The sequence below is a fragment of the Drosophila montana genome, unplaced genomic scaffold (assembly GCF_035044405.1).
Source record: "Drosophila montana isolate Dmon_TW-CO22-7 unplaced genomic scaffold, ASM3504440v1 contig_3640_1, whole genome shotgun sequence".
Lineage (NCBI taxonomy): Eukaryota > Metazoa > Arthropoda > Insecta > Diptera > Drosophilidae > Drosophila > Drosophila montana.
Genome location: NW_026998525.1, coordinates 18,749 through 44,555, shown reverse-complemented (window position 1 = coordinate 44,555; position 25,807 = coordinate 18,749). Strand labels below are relative to the sequence as shown.

Genomic DNA, 25,807 nt, shown 5'->3' with positions numbered 1-25,807 from the left:
TATTTTATATATCTTGAACATTAAAATGAAAATATATTTATTTAGCATTTGTTTTTACATACATACATACACATATGCATAAATAAGTTAAAAATTTATTAATTAGACTAAATTCATTGGAATGATATAATATCAAAATAGCGTTTAAAATTTCACAACTATCTAGAAGCGAAAATTTGGAACATTTATTCTTAATTGTTTTCTTCTTTTCTTCATTTTTAGTATTTGGTTTTTTTTATTTAATTACATTTTACAATTAGTACACGCACGATTCATGGCTTTGTTTTTGATTTGATTTACGTTTTTCTTTTTGTGGTTTTATTTAAATATTTAATGTGTAGCAGCTAAGGAGATATACATACATTTATATATATATTTCTTGTTCAGTAAATTTCATGTAAATTAATCCAAATACAATCATACAAACACACACACAGACATATCGAATATGCATATATATATTTAATTTACAAAAAACAATTTTTTTGGAATTTTTATTTATTTATTTTTTTTTAATTTTGAGAATGTGTGTTGTATTTTTTTTAAATATTTTTTTTTTGGTTTTGCTGTGCGCTGAGAATTAGAGAGAGAGAGAGCTTAAGATTTGGTTTTTATTTTGGTTTAACTGTTTCTCTTTGGTATAATGTATTTAGTATATGGTATGCATCTATTTATGTTTGGCAACACTGGAAATTTCTTTCGCTTCTCGGCTTAATCTATTCAAATTGTATTAACGACAAATGGAAAAGCATGCCGGCGTCCATTTGTATCGGCAGCTATTGCACAATGGTTCCGATTAATTGGGACTGGATCTGGTAATGCAACTGGCGCTGGCTCCCGCTGCTGCAGATGTTGCTGTTATGCCAGCAGCGAGACCTTCTGGCAATTCATCGAGCTAACCGGCGTAGAGGCATTCACTGGAGCTGACGGCGCCGTCTGCGTTGAGGCGGCGCCAATGGGCAGGCCGATGCCCGGTCCGGGTCAGGGTCCGGGTCCGGCGACCAGTTCGGCAGCTGCGCCCGCGGCGGACATGAAGTCCACCTTGCCCAGGTGAACGCGCAGATCTGTGTGCTGTGTCTCCTTGTGGCGTCGCAGATCCACTTTGCGCTGGAAGGACTTGTGGCATAGCTTGCAGGAGAAGGGCTTGTAGCCGGTGTGCTTGCGGGAGTGCGTTATCAGGTTGGAGCTCTGGCTGAACGCCTTGCCGCACACCTGACACTTGTGCGGTTTCTCGCCTGCAACGACACAGAAAGAGAGAGAGAGAGAGTGTGTGTGAGAGAGGAAGTGAGACAGAGTAAGATAGTTAAAACTAAAATCGATAGGCGTTTGCATTTTGCATGCTGTCCTTGCAACCAGTGCGCGCCATTTTAGGCAGCGACGAGACGAGCTTTGCTTTCATGGCCGTTGCCAGAACCAACCCCCCCCCCCCCCCCCTCAAAAAAGCGATACACCCACACGTACTCACAAGTGAACGCAACCCCCAAAAATTGTCTGAGCTGCAGTGAGTCAGACCAACCCCCACACATACCCCCGCAGACAGCTTCAGGCTCTAGTCTTCGTCATCATCTCCGTATGCCAGAAATGGCGTCGACCGCAGCAACGACCCCCCTGCCCCCCTCTGCACCCCTGCTCGTGGAGCGGTCGCCGGCTCCTGCTCCACATTGAGTTTTTAAATTTCAACTTTTTGGTTCATCTGTGTGGTGTTTGTGGTTTGGCACTTAAAGGCAGCCACAATAAAAATGTACAAAATGCTAAAAGAATTTCTATGGCCATTTTAAAGCATTTTTACTTCAACTTTTTTTGTTGCTTCCTCTCTTTTTTTTTATTACATTTATAGCGCTTTTTAAGACTGTTTAATTTTTCATTAGAGATTTGTTCTCTTCTTTTCGCGATTGCTTCCACCCTAATTGAGGTGTTTTATTTTTCTCGTCGGCGTCAAAAAATTTCATTTCACATTTGATTCGCAGTAATCAAAGTCGATTGCGTAGAGAAGATATTTTTATATAATGAGCTACACATATGTTGAGATATTCATTGCAATTATATATGCGTTGTACTTAAATAAAGATATTTTATATTCCGACTCCTCGAACATTTCGTAGACTGATTCCACTAACATAACCTAAATGTAGGCAGTTAGTTCCGTGAACCGAACCCACGAATCATTTTATAATTTTTTATATAAAAACTTATTTATCTAAGAGAAAATAAAATAAAAATAATCATTTGGAAATTCGGAAGTTATATCCGTACTAAATAGTATATCTATACTTCTTTCATATCTAAAAACTACACTGGGAGAAATAACAAAATATTCAATTAAGTATTTATATGATGAAGACTTGTTTTTAAATAACGTCGATTACTTCAAAAAATAATTTGTTGTTAGATATTGGGAAATAATTTGGAAAATATTAGACTTTAACATATGTTGGTATATATGAAACTGTTTTTCTTTTCTCTCAGTGTATCTATATGATTTCTCTACTAGAAATCAGTACATATGGCAAATAGCTGACTGTCCACAGTCTGCTCATATAATTTGACCAGTTTGTCTATTTTTTGTATTTTTATTTTTATGATGGCTCCACACAAAAATGTGCGCTTATCTATGGAACCTATAAACTTTGGCCAGCAGAGATAGTGCTCCAGACAGCACTACATATATGCCCAGATATACACACACACACACACAGACAGACACACATATACTTTGACTACAAAATAACGACAAAATGCTAACTTGAGTTAAATTTGCGAGGGGCTGCGACTTGGGCATGGCAAAACAGAACAATGTATATAAAGTAAACACACGCGCGCACACATACATAGAACACCAACACCAACACACAAACACATTTAATATACCATGGTATATATATATGTGGATATATATGTATAGATGAGAAGTGGCAGTCGCTGTAAGTATATAATGGAATTGCAGCGACGTGATTCTGAAACATTCGACCGTTGGGATGTGCTCTGATTCAACTTTAGCTCCCGCGGCAGGAGTCGAAAATGCTGCTTGTGCTTAAGGAGCAGCAGCAGCAGCAGCAGAAGCAGCAGCAGGAGCAGCTGTGGCAGCAGTAAAAAATTGAGTAGTCATGCTGTAGTAGCTCTCGGCTGCGACGACTGCTCATCGGCATGGACGTCCTCACGGAGCATGCCCTGCGAAAAGAGCTTGGGCTGAAGGGTTTCTGGTTCAGAGGCTGGCGGAACAGTTGGGCGCTCGGGGCACGTTCGTGCACTATCGGCACAAATAACGTCACGTAGTCGCAGAGATTATAGAGCAGCTTTTATTATTTATCACGGCAAACGAGCAACGAACACTAACGAGACCCAAATCCAAATCCCGTCGGCCGTCGGCCGTCGGCTGTTGCCAATGTGGGAGCTGCTGTTTCTCAGAGCTGCCACATGCCAAGGGGGCGAGTGGGGGGGGGGTTACTCTGGGGGAGGGTAACTCTGGTTCGAGCTGCCTGGCTGCTCTAACTAACACGCTCCGTGCCCAAGCTGAGGGCATACATAGCCCAGGCCTTCTGCTGCTGAGAGTTTGGGGGCGTATGGAAAATTGGGCTGTGGAAGGGGGGCGGCGGGGCAGCGGGACAGCGGGGTTGGGTTAGGGGGCGCCAGTTTTTGTATGTACAGATTTCAAGGATTTTTATTGCATCACATTGTGGAAATTCTTTTAAATCTTTGCTTGCTTCTGCGCTGCTTTTTCTTTTACTCTTCTAATATTTTATGTCTGTCTAACTGTCTGCGTGTGCGTGTGTGTGTGTGCCTGTGTGTGTGTGTGTTTCTGTCTTAGAAGGATGCTTGGCAAATCCTTTCAATTCAACACGTTTTATATTTCGCTTTGCTTTGCCTTTTAAAATTTGCTGTTTCTTTTCGTGAACTCTAACAAAATAACGCATACGCAGCGTAAGCCACGCAGACAAAAATAATATAAAATAAAATGATTTTCCGTCTTAAACGCAACGCATAGAATCAGATTTTATATTTTTGGAATGCGTTGAGATTTGATTTGCGTTTTATGTGTTATGTATTTCAAGCGAGCTTGAATCAAATGAAATTAAATGAAATAATAGATTGAAATGTAGCGAATAGATTTAATTTTGTTTAGTCAAAAGTTTTTTGAAGATATTTAAAGAAAGTGTCGATGTTTTTTATAAAAAAAGGGTTTGCTTCAGTACAAGTTAATATCTTTAATTAGAAAATTTGATGCTATAATATATATATATATATAAAGGCGGCAAACAAATTAATGAAGTCCTTAGCGAAAAATTAATTTTTCAAGAAACAAAAAAATAAACAAATATCTAAAATTTATACTATAAAAGTAAAACTATTTTATAAAAGTCCAAACTAATTAAGTTTGAATAAGCAGCTACAAAATTCATTCATATTGCGATGTGGTTCATTGTGTTACATTTTGTGGCAAGTTTCTTTAAAATTTCCCAGCTTTAAGTTATCGATTTGCTTACCAGCCTTGACAGAGCCAAAGGTGAAAAAGAATTTAGAGTTTCAGATCGAAATGAATAAGTAAATAAGTTAACAAATACACACACACACACGAATATAGAAAATTTATTTGATCCGCTTTTATTGCGCATAAATTTACAAACGAAAATCTGAGGCAGGAAAATAAAAAATGGAAATGCGAGCCAAACACAAAAAGGTTATAAAAACGTAGCCAAACGTGAATGTGGAAATGGAAAACAACAGACGGAAATGTTGAGGCAAATCACATCAATGTGGAAAAAATCTGCTGGCCCGCTTATTGCTAGCAATAGAAACACGTCGCCCGAACATGAAACAATCGGGGGAAAAAAAAACAAACTGAGTAATAGGAAAAAAATGGAGAAAAATTAAGGATGGTCGTAAAGCGAAGCAGCAGAAGCACGCACAGTAATCGGACAGCGAAACAAGAAAGAAAACTAAGCCAGGGAAAAGCCAAAGACTGAAGCAAATCCCGAGACATTCAGGATCCGTTATCATATACCTTGCCCCATGTGTGCGCCTCAACAGTGAAAGCAACACGAATCAGACTGGGAATGGGCGGGGGGAACGGCGAGCAAAAGGGGGGTGCGTTGTTGTAGGGGTTGTGAGAGCTGTGTGGGGCACACGTCTTAAATCGAAGACGCCAAACGATAAAAATGTCTGAAATATTTGCGTCTGTATGTGTGCGGAGTCGCCTTCCACTGATTTGGCCAGACGACGCTCGCTAAAAACGGGGGCTGCAAATTGGGCGACGGGGTTGATGGGTGTGGCCAGATGGGTGATGGCTGAGCGTGGCGCTGCTTATTAGAAGGTTATTATCCTTGCAATTTGCAAACTGATTTGAGGGCAAAAAATATTGTTATCATGAAATTCACAAATGGTGCAAAGGAAAGATGGCAAGTCGGCCTTGGAAGATGAGGGAAATGCTTGTCTTTAAGTAATTCTTGTGCTGGTAATTTAAATATCCTTATCGTTCAATAGTTTCAAAAGCTTTCGAAAAAATAAAAAAATGATGTTGGAAAGAAGCTTTGTTTCTTTAGAAAAGTAGATTGACCAAATTTATGAAAAATGCAATATTATTTAACAGAATTATTATTATAGAATGCTAATGAATACTCTAAGAAAAGTTAAGTGCTAATCTATTTATTAGATTTATTATTATATGCCATATCATATTTTCCAAAGTTCCAAAGTTCATTTCTTCGTATTTACTCATGCACTGAATAATTTTTGCTTTAAATAGAGATGGTGGCCATATATAATCAGCCGAGGTCTGCTACCTAGAGAGATTAGACTTCCATGAGCAAGAGCAAAAACTATGAAGCTCGTTGCATACGCTTTGAGGCTCTGGGCGTAATGGCGGCGCAAGAGTGCGCGTCGCGGCGGCAGCGCAGTTGCTACGTTTTCGGGCAGAGCTTTGTTGTTATAGTTATATAGGGGTGTATGCGCAGCGCACACACAGACGCAAATACATGCACGCACACAGTCTCACAGGCGCTGTGTCGGCAAGTGCATGTGTCAATGTGTGCGTCGTATTTGTGTATTCGTGTGTGTGCGCGCGTATAAAACAGAAAATCAAAATCTCTTGACTAAATTTTTCATTGGTCGGCTGTGATTTCTCTGCCCGCGTCGCTTGTCGCTGGCACACTCGCTCGCTCTCTTTCGCGCTTCAAGGCGTAGTCTAGATCTGGCTGTGTGTGTGTGTGTGTGCTGTGTATTGTATGTGTCGTTGTCTTTCCAATGCTTCTCCCAAGCTTTGTACATAGCGCGACGTCAATGCTGGTCCTCACTGCTGCCTCTTATCAGTTACATTTTACCATTGTATATATTTCTCTGTGTCTGAGCGTGAGTGTGTGTGTGTGTATGTGTGTTGGGTGCTCTCTCTCTTGCTATTTTCGGAGAGTAAGCGCTCTTATAGTTGGCGCTCTTTTCAGCTGTTTCTGCGCTTTCCTATCGCCGTCGTCAGCTTCATTTTTGCAGTACCCAATTCCCTTGCACCCCCTCTTCGCTCGTTACCCTATAAACTCGCCGTTCTGTCAACTGGCAACTGTAACTGTAACTGTAACTGTAATTGGAACTGCGACTGTGGCTTTAGCTGGCGGTTGGTTCGACGCTTTAATGGCGCCCGTTTCCGGGTCCCATTTTCGCCATTTGGGTTTATCGCCGCCATTCTCCAAAAATTGCAAATATCTTGTCTTTATATGTATGTATGTATGTAAGTACATATATGCATTTTTGTACAATACACAATTGCATATGTGTATGTGTATAGATGTGTGCACATATTCATGTAGAAATCTATGCAGTGACAGTAACGATAAGGTATCTACATATAAAAAAATTTCTACTGGAAAAACCATCAACTAACTAAAATACATATTCAAGAAAATTAAAGCTTATTAAAGCTGATTACCATAACATTATGGTAATAGGGAGGTAGATCAACACTATTTATAATACTGATCCATATTCAATATTATTCATCTATAAATATCAATTACGAATTTGTAAGATTTATTAATATTATTATACAAGACTGTCTATTTTCTGAAACCCATTGGTGTACTTCCAAAATTTTAAAATGTATTAAGCATTTTATTTATGTCAAATGTCCAAATAGTAAAAAAAAGCACAATAAGATATACAAGGTATTCTTATTGATTTGATCTCTCTTAAACAATCTGCTTTGATCGTTCTCGGTTTTTTTCTACCAATAATGCAGATGGCAATATGCATTGTATTTAGATGGTTATATATTCATCTATGTATATGGAAGTATCAATACACGTATAATATTTAATTTCTATGTATTTTAATATACCTATCATTATTATTATACCTATCATGAAGCAAACTCTATATTCTACAGACAGATCCATAAAGTGTCATAATAATTGAACTTTCGCAACCTTCAAGATCCCTTAAACTCTTTAAACAATTTTCTATTCCCGGGGTTGCAAAGCAGTTATGCTTTTCCTGTATTTAAGACCCAGCTATGCAGATATTTTAGTTAGGATTACAAGTAACTTACCCGTGTGGATGTAGGTGTGCTTCTTCATATCACTCTTTTGATGGAATCGCTTGCCGCAGTAGCTGCAGGGATAAGGCCTCGTGTCGCTGTGGATGAGCAGATGGGTGGAGAGGGTGCTGGAGCGCTTGAAGCGTTTGCCGCACTGTTTGCACTCGAAGACCTTTTCCACGTTGTGCACCGCCCTGTGTGGAAATAGAGGAACCGTTAAACGACATGCACCATAACATGCTGGCGGCTATTTGGTGTAATTAAAGCCAAGCTCGAATTCCCTGGAGCGGCTGCTGAATGCTAAATACAACCGCAAAGCAAACATTTGGCCAGGCTAAATCCAACATTTCAGCTAAATTAAGTAACGCAAAACTGTCCCTGGCCCGGCCACTCATTAAGCATGCAAAGTGCCCCCCCGCCCTCCTCCCTCCCCAATGAGGGGCGTGGTCAGAGTGTGAGGCGGGACTTCGGACTGAACCTGGCCAAATGCTTGTGGCCGAATGCTTAACATACCTGTGCTGGCTAAGGCTGACCTCATGGCCAAAGGTCTTGTTGCACAGCTCGCAGGCGTAGGGCTTCTTGCCGTGGTGGGTGCGGCGCGAGTGCACCTCGAGTCCGTGCGGCGTGGAGAACATTTTCTCGCACTTCATGCACGAGTACAGGTCGCTAAATTGATGCAGGCCCGGCCACTTGGCGGCCATGTGATGGAAGTGCAGATGCGGCTGATGCGGCAGACCCAAATGCCCGCCGCCGGGTGGCACGCCTACGCCAACGCCCACACCAACGGCTGCCGCTGCCGCTGCCGCCGCGGCAGCCGCAGTGGAGCCATTCTGGCCAGCTGACTGGAGTGGCACCATCAGGCTGCGCAGTCGGAAGAGATTTTCCTGTGAGTCCGGATGGTAGCTGCACAAGCGAGAGCAAGCAAGAGAGACAGAGAGAAAGAGAGAATTAGCCTAAGTACGCACTTAATTAAGGCAACTTAATAAGGACAGAGTGTAAAGTCAAGTAAGTACACTGAGAGAAATGCATGTGACTTTAAAAAAAAAAATCTTTAAGTGTGGAAAAAATATAATATAAATTATTTGATTAGAAGAAATCAAAAAAAGCTCTATTTAACATTTACTGAGAACATTTCAAACATTTTGTTTTTATTTATTATTACAAAATATTTTGAAATTTACTTTTAAATGTTTCTTTCACATATGCATATGACTTTAAAGAAGAAAAACTTAAAATATATTCTATATGAATTATTTGATTTTGAGAAATTAAAAAAGGTCTATTTAACATTTTCTTAGAACATTTCAAACCTTTTGTTTCTATTTATTAATACAAAATATTTTTAAATATTTTGCAATTTACTTTTAGGTATTTTAAATGGAGCTTACCTCGCGACTAGTCCGGATTGCTGTTGCTGCTGCTGCTGCTGTCCCTGATGAAAGGCAATGGCGGCAAAGAAGGGCAGCGCCGGGGAGAAGATGGGGCGCTGGAACATGGCCGCATCGTAGTTGGGCGGGTAGCTCTGGCGCATGGCCTCCAGCGGATTGGGCAGCGCCAGCGCTGCGGTCGAGGCGCCAACCAGGCCAAGTGGCGGGCTACGTGCGCGTCGCGTTGCCGGCTCGTCGCGACGCAGCAGCGCGGAGACGGAGAACAAATCGGATTTCTTGGCGCTGCTGTTGCTGTTGGCCGTGATAAGCAGCTCGGAGGCGGAAACGGAGGCGGCACTGGGCGAACTCATGCTGGGACTGCCGGGCGGCGAGTCCACCTCCAGCTCCACGGAAGAGCTGCTCGAATGTGATCGGGATCGGGAGCGGGAGCGGGAACGGGAGTGCAGTGAACGGCGCGAATGCCGCGAGTAGCGCTCGTGACTGCTGTCCGCATCGTCCATGTCGATCTGCGAGGAGCAGTGCGAGGCGCTGCGCGATCGTGATCTCGATCGGGAGCGCGACTGCCGCAGCTGCTCGCTGGCGCTCAGATAGGGCAGCAGCTTAGGACGCTGCAGTTGCTGCTGCTGCTGCTGTTGCTGTTGGTTCTTGCTCAGCATCGAGATGGAATTGTTGTTGTCCTCCGCCAGGGCGACGCTGTGCGCCGACAGCGGCGGTGGCTTCAGGCCTGCGGCTGCCACAATTGCCGTCAGGTGTTCAGTCTTGACCAATCTGCTTATGCTAAAGGGGTGCGCTGCATCTATATGAAAAGAGAGTGAGAGAGAGGGAAGGGAAGTGAGCTATTAGCGAAATCAGAGCACAGAGCAGCACATCATCAATCACACACACACACACACATATGCACCTGTATTACACACAAGCACACACACACACACACACACATCCGCTGACAGTTGGCAGCATATCGAATTTCAAATGTAATTATTTTCGTATTCAATCGCCTAATCCACCTTACATGACCATTAATTCACCCTAATCAAGCGCACAGCAGAGCAGAGCAGAGCACGGGAGCAGGAGCAGGAGCAGCATACGACGATATTACCAATGCCTTCCCGTTCCGCATTTGACATCAACGCGTCCTCATCATCAACAATCGTGTTGGTCGAGAGCGACTGTGTCACCCAGTGTACTATAACGCCCAGGGTGCGTGCCACCCGACAAATTAAAACAAATCGAACTCGATTTTGGTGGAATCAGAGCAGAGTTGACAAAATACAAAGGAAGTCCTTTCTCATTCATAACAGCTGCAGATTTATTGCAATTCTTTTCGATAGTTGTAAATTTGTAAGCATTTTCTGATTATTTTTATAATCGACAGACAATATTAACCTTATATTACAAGTTATTTTTGCACCACAAACATTCTATATATGGTTTGATATTATTTTCAAAACAAGTAAAAGTTGCCTGTCTATAGAAATCTAACACTATATATGATATACTTAAGGATAAAATATTTAAGAAAAAGACACAAATGATGATTATCCTTTGAGTCCGAAAGATCTCACTAATCAAAAAAACAAAAAAATGTTTAATTTTCCACAAAGGATAATATCATTCACTAGTCTTTAACTCATTTAAACAGGCTAAAAAAATAATAGTAAAATTTAATTTGACATTTTTCAGACTCTTGCTTCTGTTATACGAAAACGTTTGCGGACAATTTTGTGTGGTGCGCACAAGAGACGCACGGCAGCCTCAGATTCGCCTGTCGAAATGGAATAATAATAATGTGCGTTTAAATAGAACATCTGTTCGGTCCGCACTCGGCTAAATGGAGCATGACAAAACAGAAAACACACAAACAGGCGGACATATTGAGGATTGAGACGACGACGACGCCCGGCGACTGGCGACTGGCGACACTCGTGGGTTGACGCAGGCGCAAAGGAAAGGGGTAAGGCCCATGGCAGGGGCAGGGGCAGGGGCCGCATAGCCAGGGGCTTGAGCGAATCCGAATCGAATGAATGAATACGCATCGCAACAAAAGAATAACAATTTGACAACATTCTAATTCGCCACGCAGATAAAACTGACTGCGTAGGCACAGGGGTTTCTCGGAGATGGGGTGGGGGGGTTGACGGTAGAAGGGGGCGATTTTGATGATGCGGCTTTGATTGTGGCACAGCCAGTGAGGCGGCAAACGCAAAGCCAAATAAATATAAACAAAACCCACGCGAAAATTGCAAGCACGCATCCGTCAGATACAGATACATTTGCAGCTACTCAGATACTATATCCCCGAACCGTTTCCATTATTTTTTGGGGGGTGGCCTTCTGGCGTCAGAGTGTCAAGTGTTTTTATTGCAGCGCCTTTGTTGTTGCGCTTATTGTTCCGTTCGCTCAGTTTTGCCATGTTTTTAAGTGCTTCACAGGGCAACACTTAACAAAACATTCCGTACCGAAGGCTCTCGAAATTAAACAGAATCGCACAACACTTGCCAGAGCTAGCCGGAAACTCTAAAGAATAGCTGGAGTTCTGAGAGGTGAAATATTTGATGCATGTATCTGTATAATATTTGAATACGTGATCTCTCCAAAAACTTAATTTTTTTTAGTTTTCTTGAATGAACATTCTCTAAAACTAGTATTTTTGCGCTTTTGCTAATTTAATTTATCCTCGCAAATTTTCTACTATTTCAACAGCTCTGCTGAATATATATGCTATTAACAGTGTGAAGATAACAGAATAATAACATTTGGGTTGCATTAGTTTTTTTTAACATATTTTGGTATTTTAAATTCTTTCTAAAAATATAAAACGAGAATTTTCTTATATTTGTATGAAATAATTCTCTAATTAAATATTAATTAAAAATTGTTTCAGTAATTTTATTTCATTTAAAAACTGTTTTGTAACTAAAACTATAATTAAAATCCTTTATATAGTATTTATTAATTTGATTACATTTCAGCATTTTTTAATTAACTAATAGTTAATATAAAATGTAAGGTGCCCCACATATATATCGTCTTTAACTTTTCGTTCCAAATTGTTTCATGTTCGTTTGGTAAACTTTTAAAATTTTTTAAAATTAATATATTGAAGAGCTTTTTAGACTTGAAACTTGATTAGAATTACACCTAGCACCAAAACTATCAAAACTATTTCAGATTAGGCTTTATGGATTATTTAAATATTTGAATTCAAGTCTACATATATTCATTTTATGATCTTTTCATTCGACAATTCTCAGCAGTTTCTTGTGGATAGCCTCTTAATACATGATAATTCTAGCGCAAAAAAAAAAATTAAAAAAAAAGAATCATATAAAAAGAAACCTGAACCCAGCTGTACATAAACCAGGCAAATTTTAATCATCGCCATTACAGTAAATGTCAATTGCAAACCCTTTATTCTAATTATGCACACAATTGTCCCGGGAGCATTAACATTTTCGCGCCCATTCTGACCACCCAGCAGCCCGGCAACACGGCACCCCAAGCACCCACAAGACCTGCACACAACCACCAGCAGGAGCCACACGGCCACCAGCTATGGACCTGGACAGGAGAGAGAGAGAGAGAGAGAGAGAGAGAGAGAGAGGGAGAGGGAGGCAGAGACAGAGTAGTACTCAATTTTTCCGAGTTTTAAGTATTGAATGCGAGAAATGGGGAAACGTTTAACGCAGAAAATTGCCGGCAAGTGCGTTGGCCAAAAATCAACCCCGGAGACAAGTGGCTCTGGCTGTGGCTCACGTAGGCCGACTTGTTTAAATGATAATAATGAGCTTAAGCATGTGTCCACAGGGTGGCTGTTGCTGTTGCTCCAGCCTGGAGGCTGACAATGTAAACAGACGACACGCAGCAGCAACAACTACGACAACAACAACAACAAACCGCCCACGAGCCAACCCCGCCCTCAGTTCCATGTTGCGAACCCTTGGTACACTCGCTAGTAAAGTCATAAATTTGTGCACATTAGACATAGCCGTCGTTCGACCCCCCCCTCTCCCCTCCTCCCCGCAGCCCACACTGGGTGCAGGACCTCGCATCCTGGGCACAGTCTCGACCCACCCTTCGCACTGCTCATCTGTTTTTATACGCCCGGGAGCAATATTCACGCAATATCCACGCACTTGTGCCCAACAAAAAAAAAAGGTAAAATAATTATTCGACACTGCATGGTAATTGAAATCATTGTTATCCTGTTTATGCACCCCTACCCCTACCCCAGCCCCAGCCACGCCCTCACCATTGTGTATCGCGCCCCCTCCATATCAATTGATGCGCTTATGGCAGGATTATCATTGTTCTGCCCCGACTTTGTTTAGTGGGTGATAATTATTTCAAATGTGCTGTAATCTAATTTCTAATTTCGACGTTTTTCTAACTTTTTGACAATTGTTCGACAGGCGGAATAAAAATGTATGAAAATAGGCTATGCAAATTTCTATTATAATATTTTGTATAATTCTTTAAATATTTTATGCAATCAATTTGTTGTATGTTGACTATTTTGAAACTTATGCTAAAATGTGAAAAAATCAGTCAAGCTTATTTGCCGCTGTGCTGCAAATTTAAATAAAACGAATTTCTACCGAGTGCTCTCCTCCTCGATTCTCAAGAATTCAAGTAGGCTCTGCAGTTTTTCATGCTTAGCTAGTAAAGTAGTATTTTTTTGTTTTCTGTTTGTATGTGTGCATGTATGTATGTATGTATGTATGTATGTATGTATGTATGTATGTATGTATGTATGTATGTATGTATGTATGTATGTATGTATGTATGTGTGTATGTATGTATGTATGTATGTATGTATGTATGTATGTATGTATGTATGCATGTATGCATGTATGTATGTATGTATGTATGTGTGTATGTATGTATGTATGTATGAATGTATGAATGTATGTATGTATGTATGTATGTATGTATTTATGTATGTATGTATGTATGTATGTATGTATGTATGTATGTATGTATGTATGTATGTATGTATGTATGTATGTATGTATGTATGCATGTATGTATGTATGTATGCATGTATGAACATATGTATGCGTGTGTATATACCAAGGAGCGATGGATTTTCTAAAAAGTGTGAAACACAATTAAAATGAATTTGAATAAAGATCTTCTGAAAGGAGTTTGAGCTCGACCGGATGGAAAACAAAAGAGTTTCATACAATGGTTTTTCTCGACTTTTCCACACAGGCGAGTGGAATTTCCCGATACCATGTCTTAACGTGCACCTTCATCACATATGGTAACTACAGTGAAAATTTCAGCGTCCTAGCTCTTACGGTTTGGGCTGTGCGTTGATAAACAATCAGTCAGTCAATAAGTCAGTCAGGACCAACAGTTTTATATATAGAGATGAAAAGGAAACAAATTTAAATGTTGTACAATTCTGCTTTAAAAAAAAAAGACAATGACTAACTTATGATTTCGTATATTAATTTTAAGTACATTTTCATTAGATTTCTTTTTGCCACTCGATCGATGCATAATTTACAACGTTTGGAACCAAGGTACAATAACGATATCGATTGCCGGGCAGAGCCAATCGATCAAAAGTGCGAAAGAACAGTAGTTGGGGGCCGCAAAGTCAATATAAATACTGGACGTAGTACAATATTATAAAATAGCTGCCTTTCGGCAAATATGAAAGCGAATAATACAAAAAAAAAAAAAAAAAAGATTCGACGAAACGCGCAGCGAATAAAATAGCGCACAATATAATAAATATAGAGCTTGGTTCCCGATATGGCCAAAAGTGGGTGCCATAAAGTTCGGGTAGATAGATTAGGGCCATGATTTGGTCACCGGCAGCCGAACAAAAAACCTGATGCATGATTTACGAATTCGTTGAGATTTCGATTTCGATTTCGTATCAGATTAAGAATGCGGCATATGGAGAGCCGCTCGAGTGGGTCTCAACGTCTCAGTTTCCCAATCCCCGGCCTAAGCTCCACTCGTGCAGCTCCACTCCAGGCGGCATTAGATGGGGATTGCGTACTCAAACAAAATCCATGCGGTGGCGAGCAACAGTTGCAGTTGCTGGCGTGTGCTATCGGCAACAGTTGCTGCTGTCGGTGAATGCGCTTTGAAGCGTCTCGAAACGATTGCAAATAAGCCCAGCGCAATTACAAATTACATATAGTTTATTTATTTTTTTACACACTACAAATCAATCAGGCAACGCCTGGGCAAATGCCAATGCCAATGCAATGACTGTTAGACCTCTGCTAAACGGCTGCCAGCCCCCGCCCCTCGCCCCTGCCCCTGGGTCTGGGCAGCCCGTCGCAACCCTTGCGCTCAGCTCGGCTTATCGCAGGGCTATAAATCAGAAGGCTATCTAAACTTTAGACTCTTTTTTTCTGTTTTGCTGATAAATGACATTTAATTGGTGGTCGCTGGCAGCCGCTGTCCCAGCACGTTTTCACTTTTCAAATCCCCCAAAAAAAGGAGAAAAATTTATCTATATATTCATATGACTCTATATATGTCCGACTCGGACAGATTTCAAGTTGCAAAATCAAATCGAAAATTCTTTTTTATTTCAATATTATCTGTCGATATTGCAGAGTTCCTGTTTGGTTTGTTTTATGATACTCGGTAGAAGCTTCTTTATTTGCTTAAATATTTTTGTGATTTTTTCGCCAGAACTTATCGATAACAAGAGCTATAGAGAAATATAAAACGCAATTGCGCCTATATAATGATATAGAGAGCACAATTTCCATTTATTGACCAACATAAAAAACCTTATCGAGTGCACTCAAAATATCATTTGATACATTTCATTCTCTAGTCTCCGCATACTTTAAGCATTTCAGTTGGTTAGCATATCTGCCTTTTTTTTTGGGAGGGGGGGGGGGGGGGTTACAAGGTGTGGCAATTGATGCAAGCTAATTTCGTATATTACGTACTGCTCAGGGTCCAATTTTAGCTGGGGCTGTAAACTGTCTGTGAGCTCATATCACAGCCATAAGCTGATATCGACTGGTAGCGTTTATGAGGCTTAAATGCGATATCAATATCCTACAGAAATCGCAGTACCTCACACTGAATGCTGAAATAAACCACAGTTGCTCAGTCAAGTTGGGAACGGTCTAACGAAATGGCGCAGAACTCAAGAACTCTTGGGTATACTTCTATAAATGGAAAATACCTTATATATTATATCATCTAATATGATCCTACATTAATAAGTATAATATATATTTTGAAGTTTTAAGATAGGAGCTATAAAGGATGGTCAATATATTATATCATCTAATGTGATCTTACATTAAGAAATATGATATATTTTTAAGCTATAATATAGAATATATAGGATATGTTCTAAAAATTCTATGGCTATGCTATGAATACCTGATATTATATCCTATAATATTATATGCCTCAAATTACTACATATTCAATGATTCTATACAATATGACAATATGGGAAATGGAAAATATTGTCAAATGTCTATATAGAATAGAATAGATGGAACAGATATTTAGTTAATACGTAACTCTCTGGCCTTATATGAAACAATAGAAGCTGATCCTTATTATTTTAAATATTGATTATAAAACTTAGTACATAACTATATGGTATTATATGAAACCTTTCAAAACGATCCTTATTTAAGTATAGTTTATAAGTAGAGCAGATTATTTGACGCAAAGGATTCTTGCACCTTTCTCGACGCATTGATAATCTTTTGTATACTGGCGATATTTACATATTTATTTGGCAATCTGATTTTTGGTTCTGGGTGTAAAATCTGTTCCAATTTCGACAGCTTGGAACGTGACGAAGAAGTGTTTGGGAATGCTTAAAGGGTTCTTTTTCACACCCGAAATTGATTTTTCTTTGTCAAACATGGTGAAGACGATAAACCGAGCAAATATAATCGGATCATAAATAAAAGTGGACTCTTTTTTAATGTGGCATCAACTATGCGAGTGTTCTTTTTCTCTTCCATACTTTGCGGTCGGCTCAATGAACTTCTTGTGGTTGTTGCTGTTGTTGTTGTGTGTACTTATCGGTTTGTCGTTGGTTTTACGATACTTTTACTCTTTCAACTTTACAACTGGGCGAGGATATTGACATGTTTAGATGTCGTTACCTATTTACCTTTCGGATCGTAAATCATAACGCGTGTGCGGTGTGCGTAGTTATTAGCGACAGAGTACACAGCACGGACAGCACGGACAGCAACAGCTACAAATGTATCTTGTAGATACATGCTCTATATATGTATATGTATAAGGGAGAGTGTTGCTGTTGCATTGTTTGCTAGTCGACTGGTTGACGGGCTGACTGTTTTGGTATCTTTATAGATTTACAATGCCCAATTTTCGTCTACTTGGGAGAAGTTGAAAGATATATGACAGGCGTTGAGCGCATATTCGATGAGTTGCCAATGATTACGACGTGTGCCATAAATATTTCATAAATATTGCTCTGATTTTCGTTGCGACAATTTGTTATTGATCAATAATGTACGAGTGCCAAAGGTAGCTAGCACTGTTAGCAACAATCACTACACTGAGCGAAAATTAGTCAGACATTCAAATAGAACAAAAGAACTCGAGTATCTAATAAATGCTTAGAAGGAAAAGTTGTTTCTTAAATTAATTTAAAATATATATAAATTAACAAATAATATAAAAATATAAGAAAATATATTTATATAAAAATAAAATTATATATGAATTTATTACTTTGATTTAAACTAATTAATTAATTGGTTTATACAAAAAAAAAAATACTTTAAATTTAAGACTAGGACAATTTAGAGACTTCTCTCAGTGTACGCGCATTTGAAGTGCCTTTTTTTAAAACTGTTCAGCTCGGGTCGCTATGCGAATGCCCTACACTGAATACACGTGTTGAGCCTTAAAGCTAATCATTTCGTTTTTGCTTCGATTGTTGAACCACTTTAGATTATAAAGACGTCAGTCATCGTGATTGTTTTGGGAATTAGTTTTGAAACCTTTTCGAGTTCCGATCTGTTCTATAAGATATCTGTTGCAGAAGGGCAGCTGCTCCTTGGTGTGTCGCCTATGCCCTGGCTTCGATGTTGTGTTTATTTTTGATTAATTTACAACAATTTTCGATGCGTAAATTTTCCAGATAGTAGACACCTAAACACTTGGCTCTGATTAGAGAGCTCTTGACTCTGGGCCGTCGGATGGCAATGGATCGATTTATATGTATATATTCGATAGGATATTTCGATTGCTTTTAATTGATTCGAATCGCCGTTCAATTGTTTGGTGTGATTGAAAATGGCTTAAGAATTTATTGTAGAATTTATATCGCCCCCCAACCATAACGCCACATACTCATCTAATCTATACATCTACACATAAATTATATGTATCAATATCAATATGTTTTTTTGTGCCCAAATACCGATCACATTTCTCACTGATATCATTTGGCAAGTATGCGCAGCTGTTGTTGTTTTTGTTGTTGATGTTGTTCTGCCTGATCATTAGCCCATATGAATCAGTGCGTGAGGTTCTCTGATTAGACCATTTGATCTCTGACTCGTGCTCTGGCTCGTGCTCGACTCATCGTCTAGCTGGGCCTCCCTCTTAAGTAGATTGTCGGGCGGGGGCGACTGTCCGCCAGCCGTGGGCAATTTTAATTTAACTTAATTCGTGACTCACTTTGCGCTACGGTAAAACGTAACCCATTGACAAAGTTTTGCTGTGTTTTTCTATTAATTGAATGAGGCCGGGCTGGACTGGGCTGGGCTGGGGTAAAAAACTTCGGGTTGGTGTTGATCCATTTGGCGCATGCGACAATTGAAATTGTTGTCTTTGCTCAATGGGAAATCGAGACGGAAATTACTTGTGTATACGACCTTTGTTCTTGCCAGGTTAGGCTATGCTAATTAATGAGACAGGCTTAAGAATATTTATTGTTGAGATAAACGATCTTTAGATCTTGGCAGCTACATTAAATCTTTCTTCACTTTTCTTACTTCACTTACCTTAGGCACGATAAATTAAGAGTGAGAGTTAATATAAGTATAAAAAAAAGCTTTCGTATGGAATATGTATGATCTGATCTTTTAAGTTCCGAGTATTTACTGTGTATTTACTCTTCAAACTGACGAATTTTCTGGAAAATGTAGAAATTGATCTCTAAATCACGATTGAAGCGAACGAACCTTTTCAATGCATTCTGAATTGGCATATCATTTTACTTTAGATCTGTGGATTAGAACTAACTAGAACTTAAGATTTTTCCCGAAACGAAATATAGTCTTGTCTATGTATTTATAAGGTGCATATAAGATTTCTACATTTCAATTAATTTTTAATAATTTTGAAACAAGAAACTTCAGTTTTTGTTTTTGAATAGAAACTATTTTAAATATATATTTTTTATCAGTCTAATCTATCTAATTTATAGTCTAATCAAAAATTCGATTAAGCGCTTAAACTTCTTTTTTACTTATGAAAACAATCTCTTGAGTGTATTTCCGGAATTCTAAAGCGCAAACTAAGTGCGCATGAAACACAAACAAATTTAAAGCGAATTTAATCACATTTCCCGTTCAAAGCGTTGAGATTTTTTGTGATACTTATTTTTGCCCACATGCGATACTGTGATACAGTGGGGAGGGTCGCACACGAGGAATCGCGGCGATGATTGTGCAACGGCGACAACTCGACAGGAGTGGCCAATCAGTCAACCCGGCGCATGGGGGACACTCAGGAAATTGTGGAAAGCTGCTTCGCCAATATTTTACCAAAAAATATTTCAACAAACAAAGCGAAATTCATTTTCACGAGCGGCCAACAAAAACGAACTCAGAGAAAACCCCAACAACACGAAAAGTAAACGCATAGAGAATGTGAAAATGGCGAACAGAGAAACGGAAAGTGGAGAATGAAAAAAAAAGCCGTGGCGCGCCAAACGGAATTGAAAATTCTGCACAGCACGGGTGTGTGTGTGCGTGTGTGTGTGTGTGTGTGTGTGTGTGTTTGGGCATATCCATGTCTGTGCCGGGCTCAAGCTGCGGAGCTAAAAACATATCCGCTGGATACATGTAATGCCGGTAAATGAAATCCGCTTGTCGCTGGCTATGTGTGCGTGTGTGTGTCAGTGAGTGTGTGTGTGTGTGTGTGAGTGTGTGTGTTTCAGAGCATGGCCGTGCGCTTGCACACTCATTCATTCATTCAATGCTCATATTTGAAATTCAACTGCGATGGCGACGACAACGACCAGATACACACACACACACATAGACACACACACACACGGGTACACATACACACCATATGCCTGCTGTCTGTATCTGTATCTATGAGTTTGTCCGTTTGGCTTGTCCGTGCGCACTCGTTTCCGTATCTGTGGTTCGCTATGGATTTTTCAATCCCCGATATCCATTTGTCCGCCATGTCCACACGGAAGATTTGCACATTAAGCGCCCCACACACACGCACACACACACACACACAAACGGAATAATGAATATTTTCAGCACTGTCATACCCCCACACCGCACGCCCCCCTCCCCCCCCGCTTGTTCGGACAGCAGAACAATTTTTTTCAATTAATCTGACATTGTTCTGGGCCTGCTCGTTGGCGGCTTTTGGCCAACGTCGAGTGCCTGTTGGCGATTGTCAGAATTGCAATATTTTAAAATCACACATTATTCAAATAATTTTTAAAAATTTCCCTGCCATCTGCGTGTGCTTGTGCGTGTGTGTGTGTGTGTGAGTTATCTGGCAATATTTTTAATTAACTTGGGAATATGAAATGCGGCATTTGGGAAAACCTGCTGACGGGTCAGCATTGCCTGTGGACTGGGATAAAGCTCTGCCTAGGTGTGGACTGGGATAAAGCTCTGCCTACATTCGCAATAAACAGAATATAGTTCAAGTTAAATGTGCATGCTGTATATACAATTTAAATATCTCAGCACTTGCGAAGATACATTCTTTAATATGTATCTTTGTCAGAGAGCCAAGCCAAATAATGTTTCTTGCAACTATCTGCGCTAAATAAAAAGTTCTTAAGTTTTTACATTTTCATCAAGTAATTGGAAAAATTGATAGGATTATAATTGGCTTTTTCTTCTTATCTTAGAGCCAAGAAAATAATGTTTAAGTAAATCTATACATTTTAAATTTGCTTCAGGTAATTGGACAAATCTGTATGGATTATAATTTGCTTCTTCTTTTCATTTTAGACTTTGTAAAAAGCAAATAATCTTTGAAAAAGTCGCTCATTAATTTGATTGAATTTGTAATATTAGTACATTTTTTTTTAGTTCGTGTCTTACATTCTTTTTGTATAGGGTATCTTTATGTGCATTTGTAATATTAACTGTTTAGCAGGCTGAAGGCTTTAACTATATTAGCGAAAAGTTGGTTATAAAGTTAGTTATAGTTTATATATAGTAGGTCAGGTATTCACGTATGATAATTGATGCAATACCCAATTGGAATTAAAATTTTTTCAAGTAAAATAAGACATGGATTTAATTTGGGAATAAAAACCTTGAAGTGATTAATTTTTAAGAAATCTCAGCTACTTAAGAGCTTTTGACAGGGTATGTCTTAGTCGTGCACTCGTTTGGTATTTTTTTATATCCTCGCCTTTATTTCTTTTTGTCATCTGCATAAATTGTTAGGTAAATATTGTGTCTGCCTGATCTTAGGTTCAAGGGTAACACTTGACTTGATTGGATTTTTCTTCACATTTTGAATGTTGGGACAGCTCAGACACTATTTATATGAATATTCATGGGTCTGTTGCAAAGGCAAAGCTACAGAGGTTCAGACATTGTAATACTTGTTTGGACATTGTAATTCTTACTATAGTACAGATGGAAATCATTTTAAAAACTGTATTAGAATTTTCATTTCAATTTATTTGCTTTTATTATTTTCTTTTATTGTATCATTGTAATTTAAATTGAAATTTGATATTTTGTGAAAAGAAAAAGTTAGTTGAATTTATTTAATAAATTAGTTTATATAAAAGAAACAAAATATATGTCCCAATGGGAAGCGCCTATATATTTTACTAGATATTATTCATTTGTAAAAAATGAAATTTTAATTAACATATTTAAAAAGGAATATTTATGATACAAAGATGCTCACACTGAATCCTTAATTGCCAATTTTTTTTTTGTATATGGATATATAATGAATTTGATAGAATTGAAAGATCATAGAGAAATTATATCATAGAAAAAAATAAAATTAATGTATGTATATATACACATATATATTTAATATATTATGTTCTCAATATATCTAAAATATATCAATCGTATTATATTCATAATTCCAATATTTCCCAAAGTATTTGATTAATTTTTTTTAGCAAGAAATTGTTTATTCATATGCTTATTTCTGATTGATAATAATTTTATTTTGTTTTTCCATTTGCGGAGTCCTCCACTTCTACGGGTTTTAAATATTAAGCTGTACGTGAATTTGTAATGTAAGTGCGAAGGGAAGCAGGCATGTAGTTAGTATTTAAGTATTTGCACATCTATAAGTATCAGATAGATTGAAATCAAATACTGATATGCCACAATATATAAATACCATAGTATTTGCAGGCTGTCTTTCAAGAACCTATTAGTTTTATTATAAACAGACTTTGCTAGCGACTTTATGCTTTTCCTCTTTAAAGCTTTAACTTGTTGCGAATTACAAGTGTCACGCTTCGAAAAAAAACTGAAAGAGACGATACTAGAGTATATTTTCTGTGTGTTCTACCACATTCGCAACATTCACATAGATAAAACCACATTTTGTCAATTGTAAATATAGACTTTTTTGCTTTCGGATGATAGCTCCTAGAGTTTCAACTATATGTAAGCACATGTATTATTTGGGTATAGTCAGATTGGAAAATAACTTTTTCTCCTCCTGATACTCTTTTACTCAATATTTATTAAGTAAATTTCCGATTATAATACTTCACTGAGGTGCATACGCTTGTATAGGATTCTCTCTTATCTGTATCTTTTGCTTACCGTCGGTGTTTCGCTTCTTGGGCAGCACCGCCTTGAAGGCGGACATGGGCGCGTAATCATGTGGCGATGTAGCCGCCGGCGGCAATTGCTGCTGCTGCTGCTGTTGATGATGTGCATTCACCGTGATTTGGGCCGGTTGCATGCGCTGGTGCAGCAGCTGCGTGGGCGAGGGTATTGCTGCCATTGTGGTCAAGGTGCTGAGATCGCGCACATGCAGCGCGGCGCTTGACGTGGCGGTTGATTGCGATGCGGAGGATGAGGGGCTGGCGCCAAAGGGGCCGCCGGGAAAATCAGCTGCAATGGCGGGCTTAAAGTTGCCCAAACTGTAGTCGATGGGCAGGTGATGCTGTTGCGCCGGCGGCGGACCAGCGGAGGCGGCCGGATGCAGCAGATTCTGATTCTGGTCAGGCGCTTGCATCTTGCCAACGTTCATGAGTTGAGTTTTTGGTTTGTTTTTTGCCTTTTTTTTTGGTTTTATTTGTTTTTTTGATAACGTTTAAAAGCTTTGGAGTGGCACACGCGACGGCATGGGCAGCGAAAACGGCAGCGGATACGGATGTGGGAACTCGGTAAGCGGAAACGGATTTACACGCGCGTTCAACAACGTCAACTGTTACGGAACAGATTTCTTTTGGCTTTTATCAGCCATGCAAGCAGCTGCTGGGCTGTTGTATAACTGTTGTGTTCGGCGTCATCGAGCGGACTAAACCCGTAAAAGTTAATCACGGTCGGTCGCTGGGCGCGCAGAGTTGGAAGTCATGGAACGCGACTGGCTGACGCCGGCGCCAGCTGAGGCTGACGCTGAAGCTGAGAGTGTGAATCTGGCTGCTGATTGAAACAACAGCAACAGCAACGTCGGCAGCGGCAGTGGCAGCGGCAGCAGCGAGTGCCTGCACTTGACACGCCACGCTGTGGGGTGGGCTGGGGTGGGGGTGGTAGCTGGAAGGGTGCTGAGGTGGCTGCTGGTTGTGCCAGCTTATCGCAGCACGCAAATTCAACCGACTATTCCAATTGTTGCGATTCCGATTTCCCAGCCAAGATTGGAAGAAATCAAGTTGGGCGTCGACGCCAACGGCGACGTCAACGACGGCAGCGACAGCGAAGCTAGCGCCAGCGAGAGGCTGCGAGAGCAAACACAGCAACAACAACAAATGCTCGCACTCGTTGGCTTTAGTTGCGGTTACAGTTATTCAGCATGTGTGAACTGAGCGAGCGACCGCACCGAAACGAACCGTCTGTGCGCCACAAAGCACAGCGACTGACGAAAGAAAGCAGAAACAACGACAACGACGACGACGACGACAGCGGGAACGACGCGCTGTGGCGTTCTCTGCTTTGATAAGCGTGTGACACCCACCACCACCAGCGCGCCACCCAAGTGACTTGTGCGAGCGAGACGCCTAGCTGGAGTGTGCATTCCAGTTGGAATCACAGCTGGAAGTCTGTGTTGCCCACCACCATTGCTGCATATGCGCGCGCTCACTCGCACGCACACACCATGTGCGGCAACAGCTGCTGCCCGTCCTGGTCGCACACGTTGGACAGCCTGTTGATTTTGTTGGGCTACGCCCAGTTTCCAGAACGTCACGCTTAATCTGGATTTGGTATCGCCCTGGTGCTTGTTGTTGGTATTTTTAGTGCGCATACCGCTTTGATTCGTTCAAATCAATGCGCCACTCACGGGCCAAGGGTGTGGGAATAGGCGCGTGCAGTGGCCGGGGCGGAGCGGGGAGGGGGGTTTTGCGATGGGGTTTGTTTGGATCGCCTTTGGTTTTCAGTTGGGCTGGTCCTCCATGGCCATCATGATTGCCACACAATGTGCTGTAATCGCCGTTGTCTTTCGCCTCTGCTGTGCGCACTGCGTTCCATTTTCTAATTTCAAGTGCTTTCCGGCACCTCACTCAAGTGCCTTACCTCATTCACAATTCATTCAGCCCCCCCTCCTTCACCCAATAACTTTGCGACTTTGACTTGCCACTTGGCAATCCCTTACGGCTCAACAGTCCAATTCAAGCGTAGTTGCCACCAAATCGATCGGAAGTGCTTTGAATTGTTAAAAGCCACGGAGCCAATGGCAGCTGCCTGTCAGAGCAAAAAGAGTGAGGCAAAGGAAAGTCAACTTAAGAAGAAAATCATTTTTATTCGGCAAACATCGAAGCAAGCTGTTTAGTTTTTATAATTCCAAAAGCATTTCCATGCAATATTCTTATGTATTTATGATTGAAAAGAAATTATTAGCCCAAAAAGGCGTAATTCAATTTAAAGAGCGCTCAATTATAGTGGCTGTAATAGGGGCTGGGAAACAGAATTAAACTCAATTCATTTTACTATTATTATAATTATTTAGCATTGTAAAAAACCACAATATTCAAATATTTTGAAAATATATTTGATCGTATATATAGTATCTTTTCATAAGAAGTAAGAAAAGGAAAGCAAGATATTTATAGAGAGAAAGACAGTGTGAGAAAGAAGCTGACTCGAACTATATATAACAAAGCTGCAAACCGGCTTTGAACCAAACCAGTTCGAACCTAGACTATAAATTAAATGTAGACCTGTATGAAATTAATAACGGCATGCAATATTTTCAGAGTTTCAAAGCTGGAACTACTAAATTTTCCAAAGAAACCTCCTTTTGCATCTCAAAAATTGCGAAAATCATCTGAAAGTCATTTATTTATAGCTTTAGGGATACCATGCTAATAATAATTATTTTAATTATAATCAATACTGAGAAAAGCTGCTACAGAGTAATAATTATCTTAAATTTTTAATTGCATGCATATGTTTAAATAAGTAAATATATAAAAGAATCCTTGAAGTTGGATTGAATTTGTTGAAAAATGTCGCCAAATTAATTTGGGCTAACGCATTTAAATGGA

General features: G+C 39.9%; 1 protein-coding gene and 1 long non-coding RNA gene across 2 annotated transcripts in view; one reads left to right on the top strand and one right to left on the bottom strand.

Moving 5' to 3' along the window:
• LOC135435636 (uncharacterized) overlaps positions 1 to 25,807 on the top strand; it is a 54,117-nt gene that overhangs the window by 24,233 nt on the left and 4,077 nt on the right. The window contains exon 2 of the long non-coding RNA XR_010437402.1: positions 10,588 to 10,858. This is a non-coding gene — a long non-coding RNA (uncharacterized LOC135435636). The remainder of the gene's footprint in view (positions 1 to 10,587; positions 10,859 to 25,807) is intronic.
• sens-2 (senseless-2) lies at positions 513 to 24,167 on the bottom strand. Its single transcript, XM_064692802.1, has 5 exons — positions 22,923 to 24,167; positions 8,905 to 9,700; positions 8,030 to 8,419; positions 7,529 to 7,710; positions 513 to 1,235 (listed from the first exon to the last, which is right to left on the bottom strand). Exons 1-5 carry the CDS (start codon positions 23,353 to 23,355, stop codon positions 982 to 984), a joined length of 2,055 nt encoding a protein of 684 aa, XP_064548872.1. The 5' UTR covers positions 23,356 to 24,167; the 3' UTR covers positions 513 to 981.

Bases quoted from the DNA above. Each gene is read 5' to 3' on its own strand.
- sens-2 (XM_064692802.1), bottom strand. From the start codon at position 23,355: ATGAACGTTGGCAAGATGCAAGCGCCTGACCAGAATCAGAATCTGCTG. The intron at 9,701-22,922 runs GTAAGCAAAAGA...CTTTTCATATAG, and splicing joins CAAGAAGCGAAACACCGACG to ATGCAGCGCACCCCTTTAGC. The intron at 7,711-8,029 runs GTATGTTAAGCA...ATTTCCACACAG, and splicing joins GTCAGCCTTAGCCAGCACAG to GGCGGTGCACAACGTGGAAA.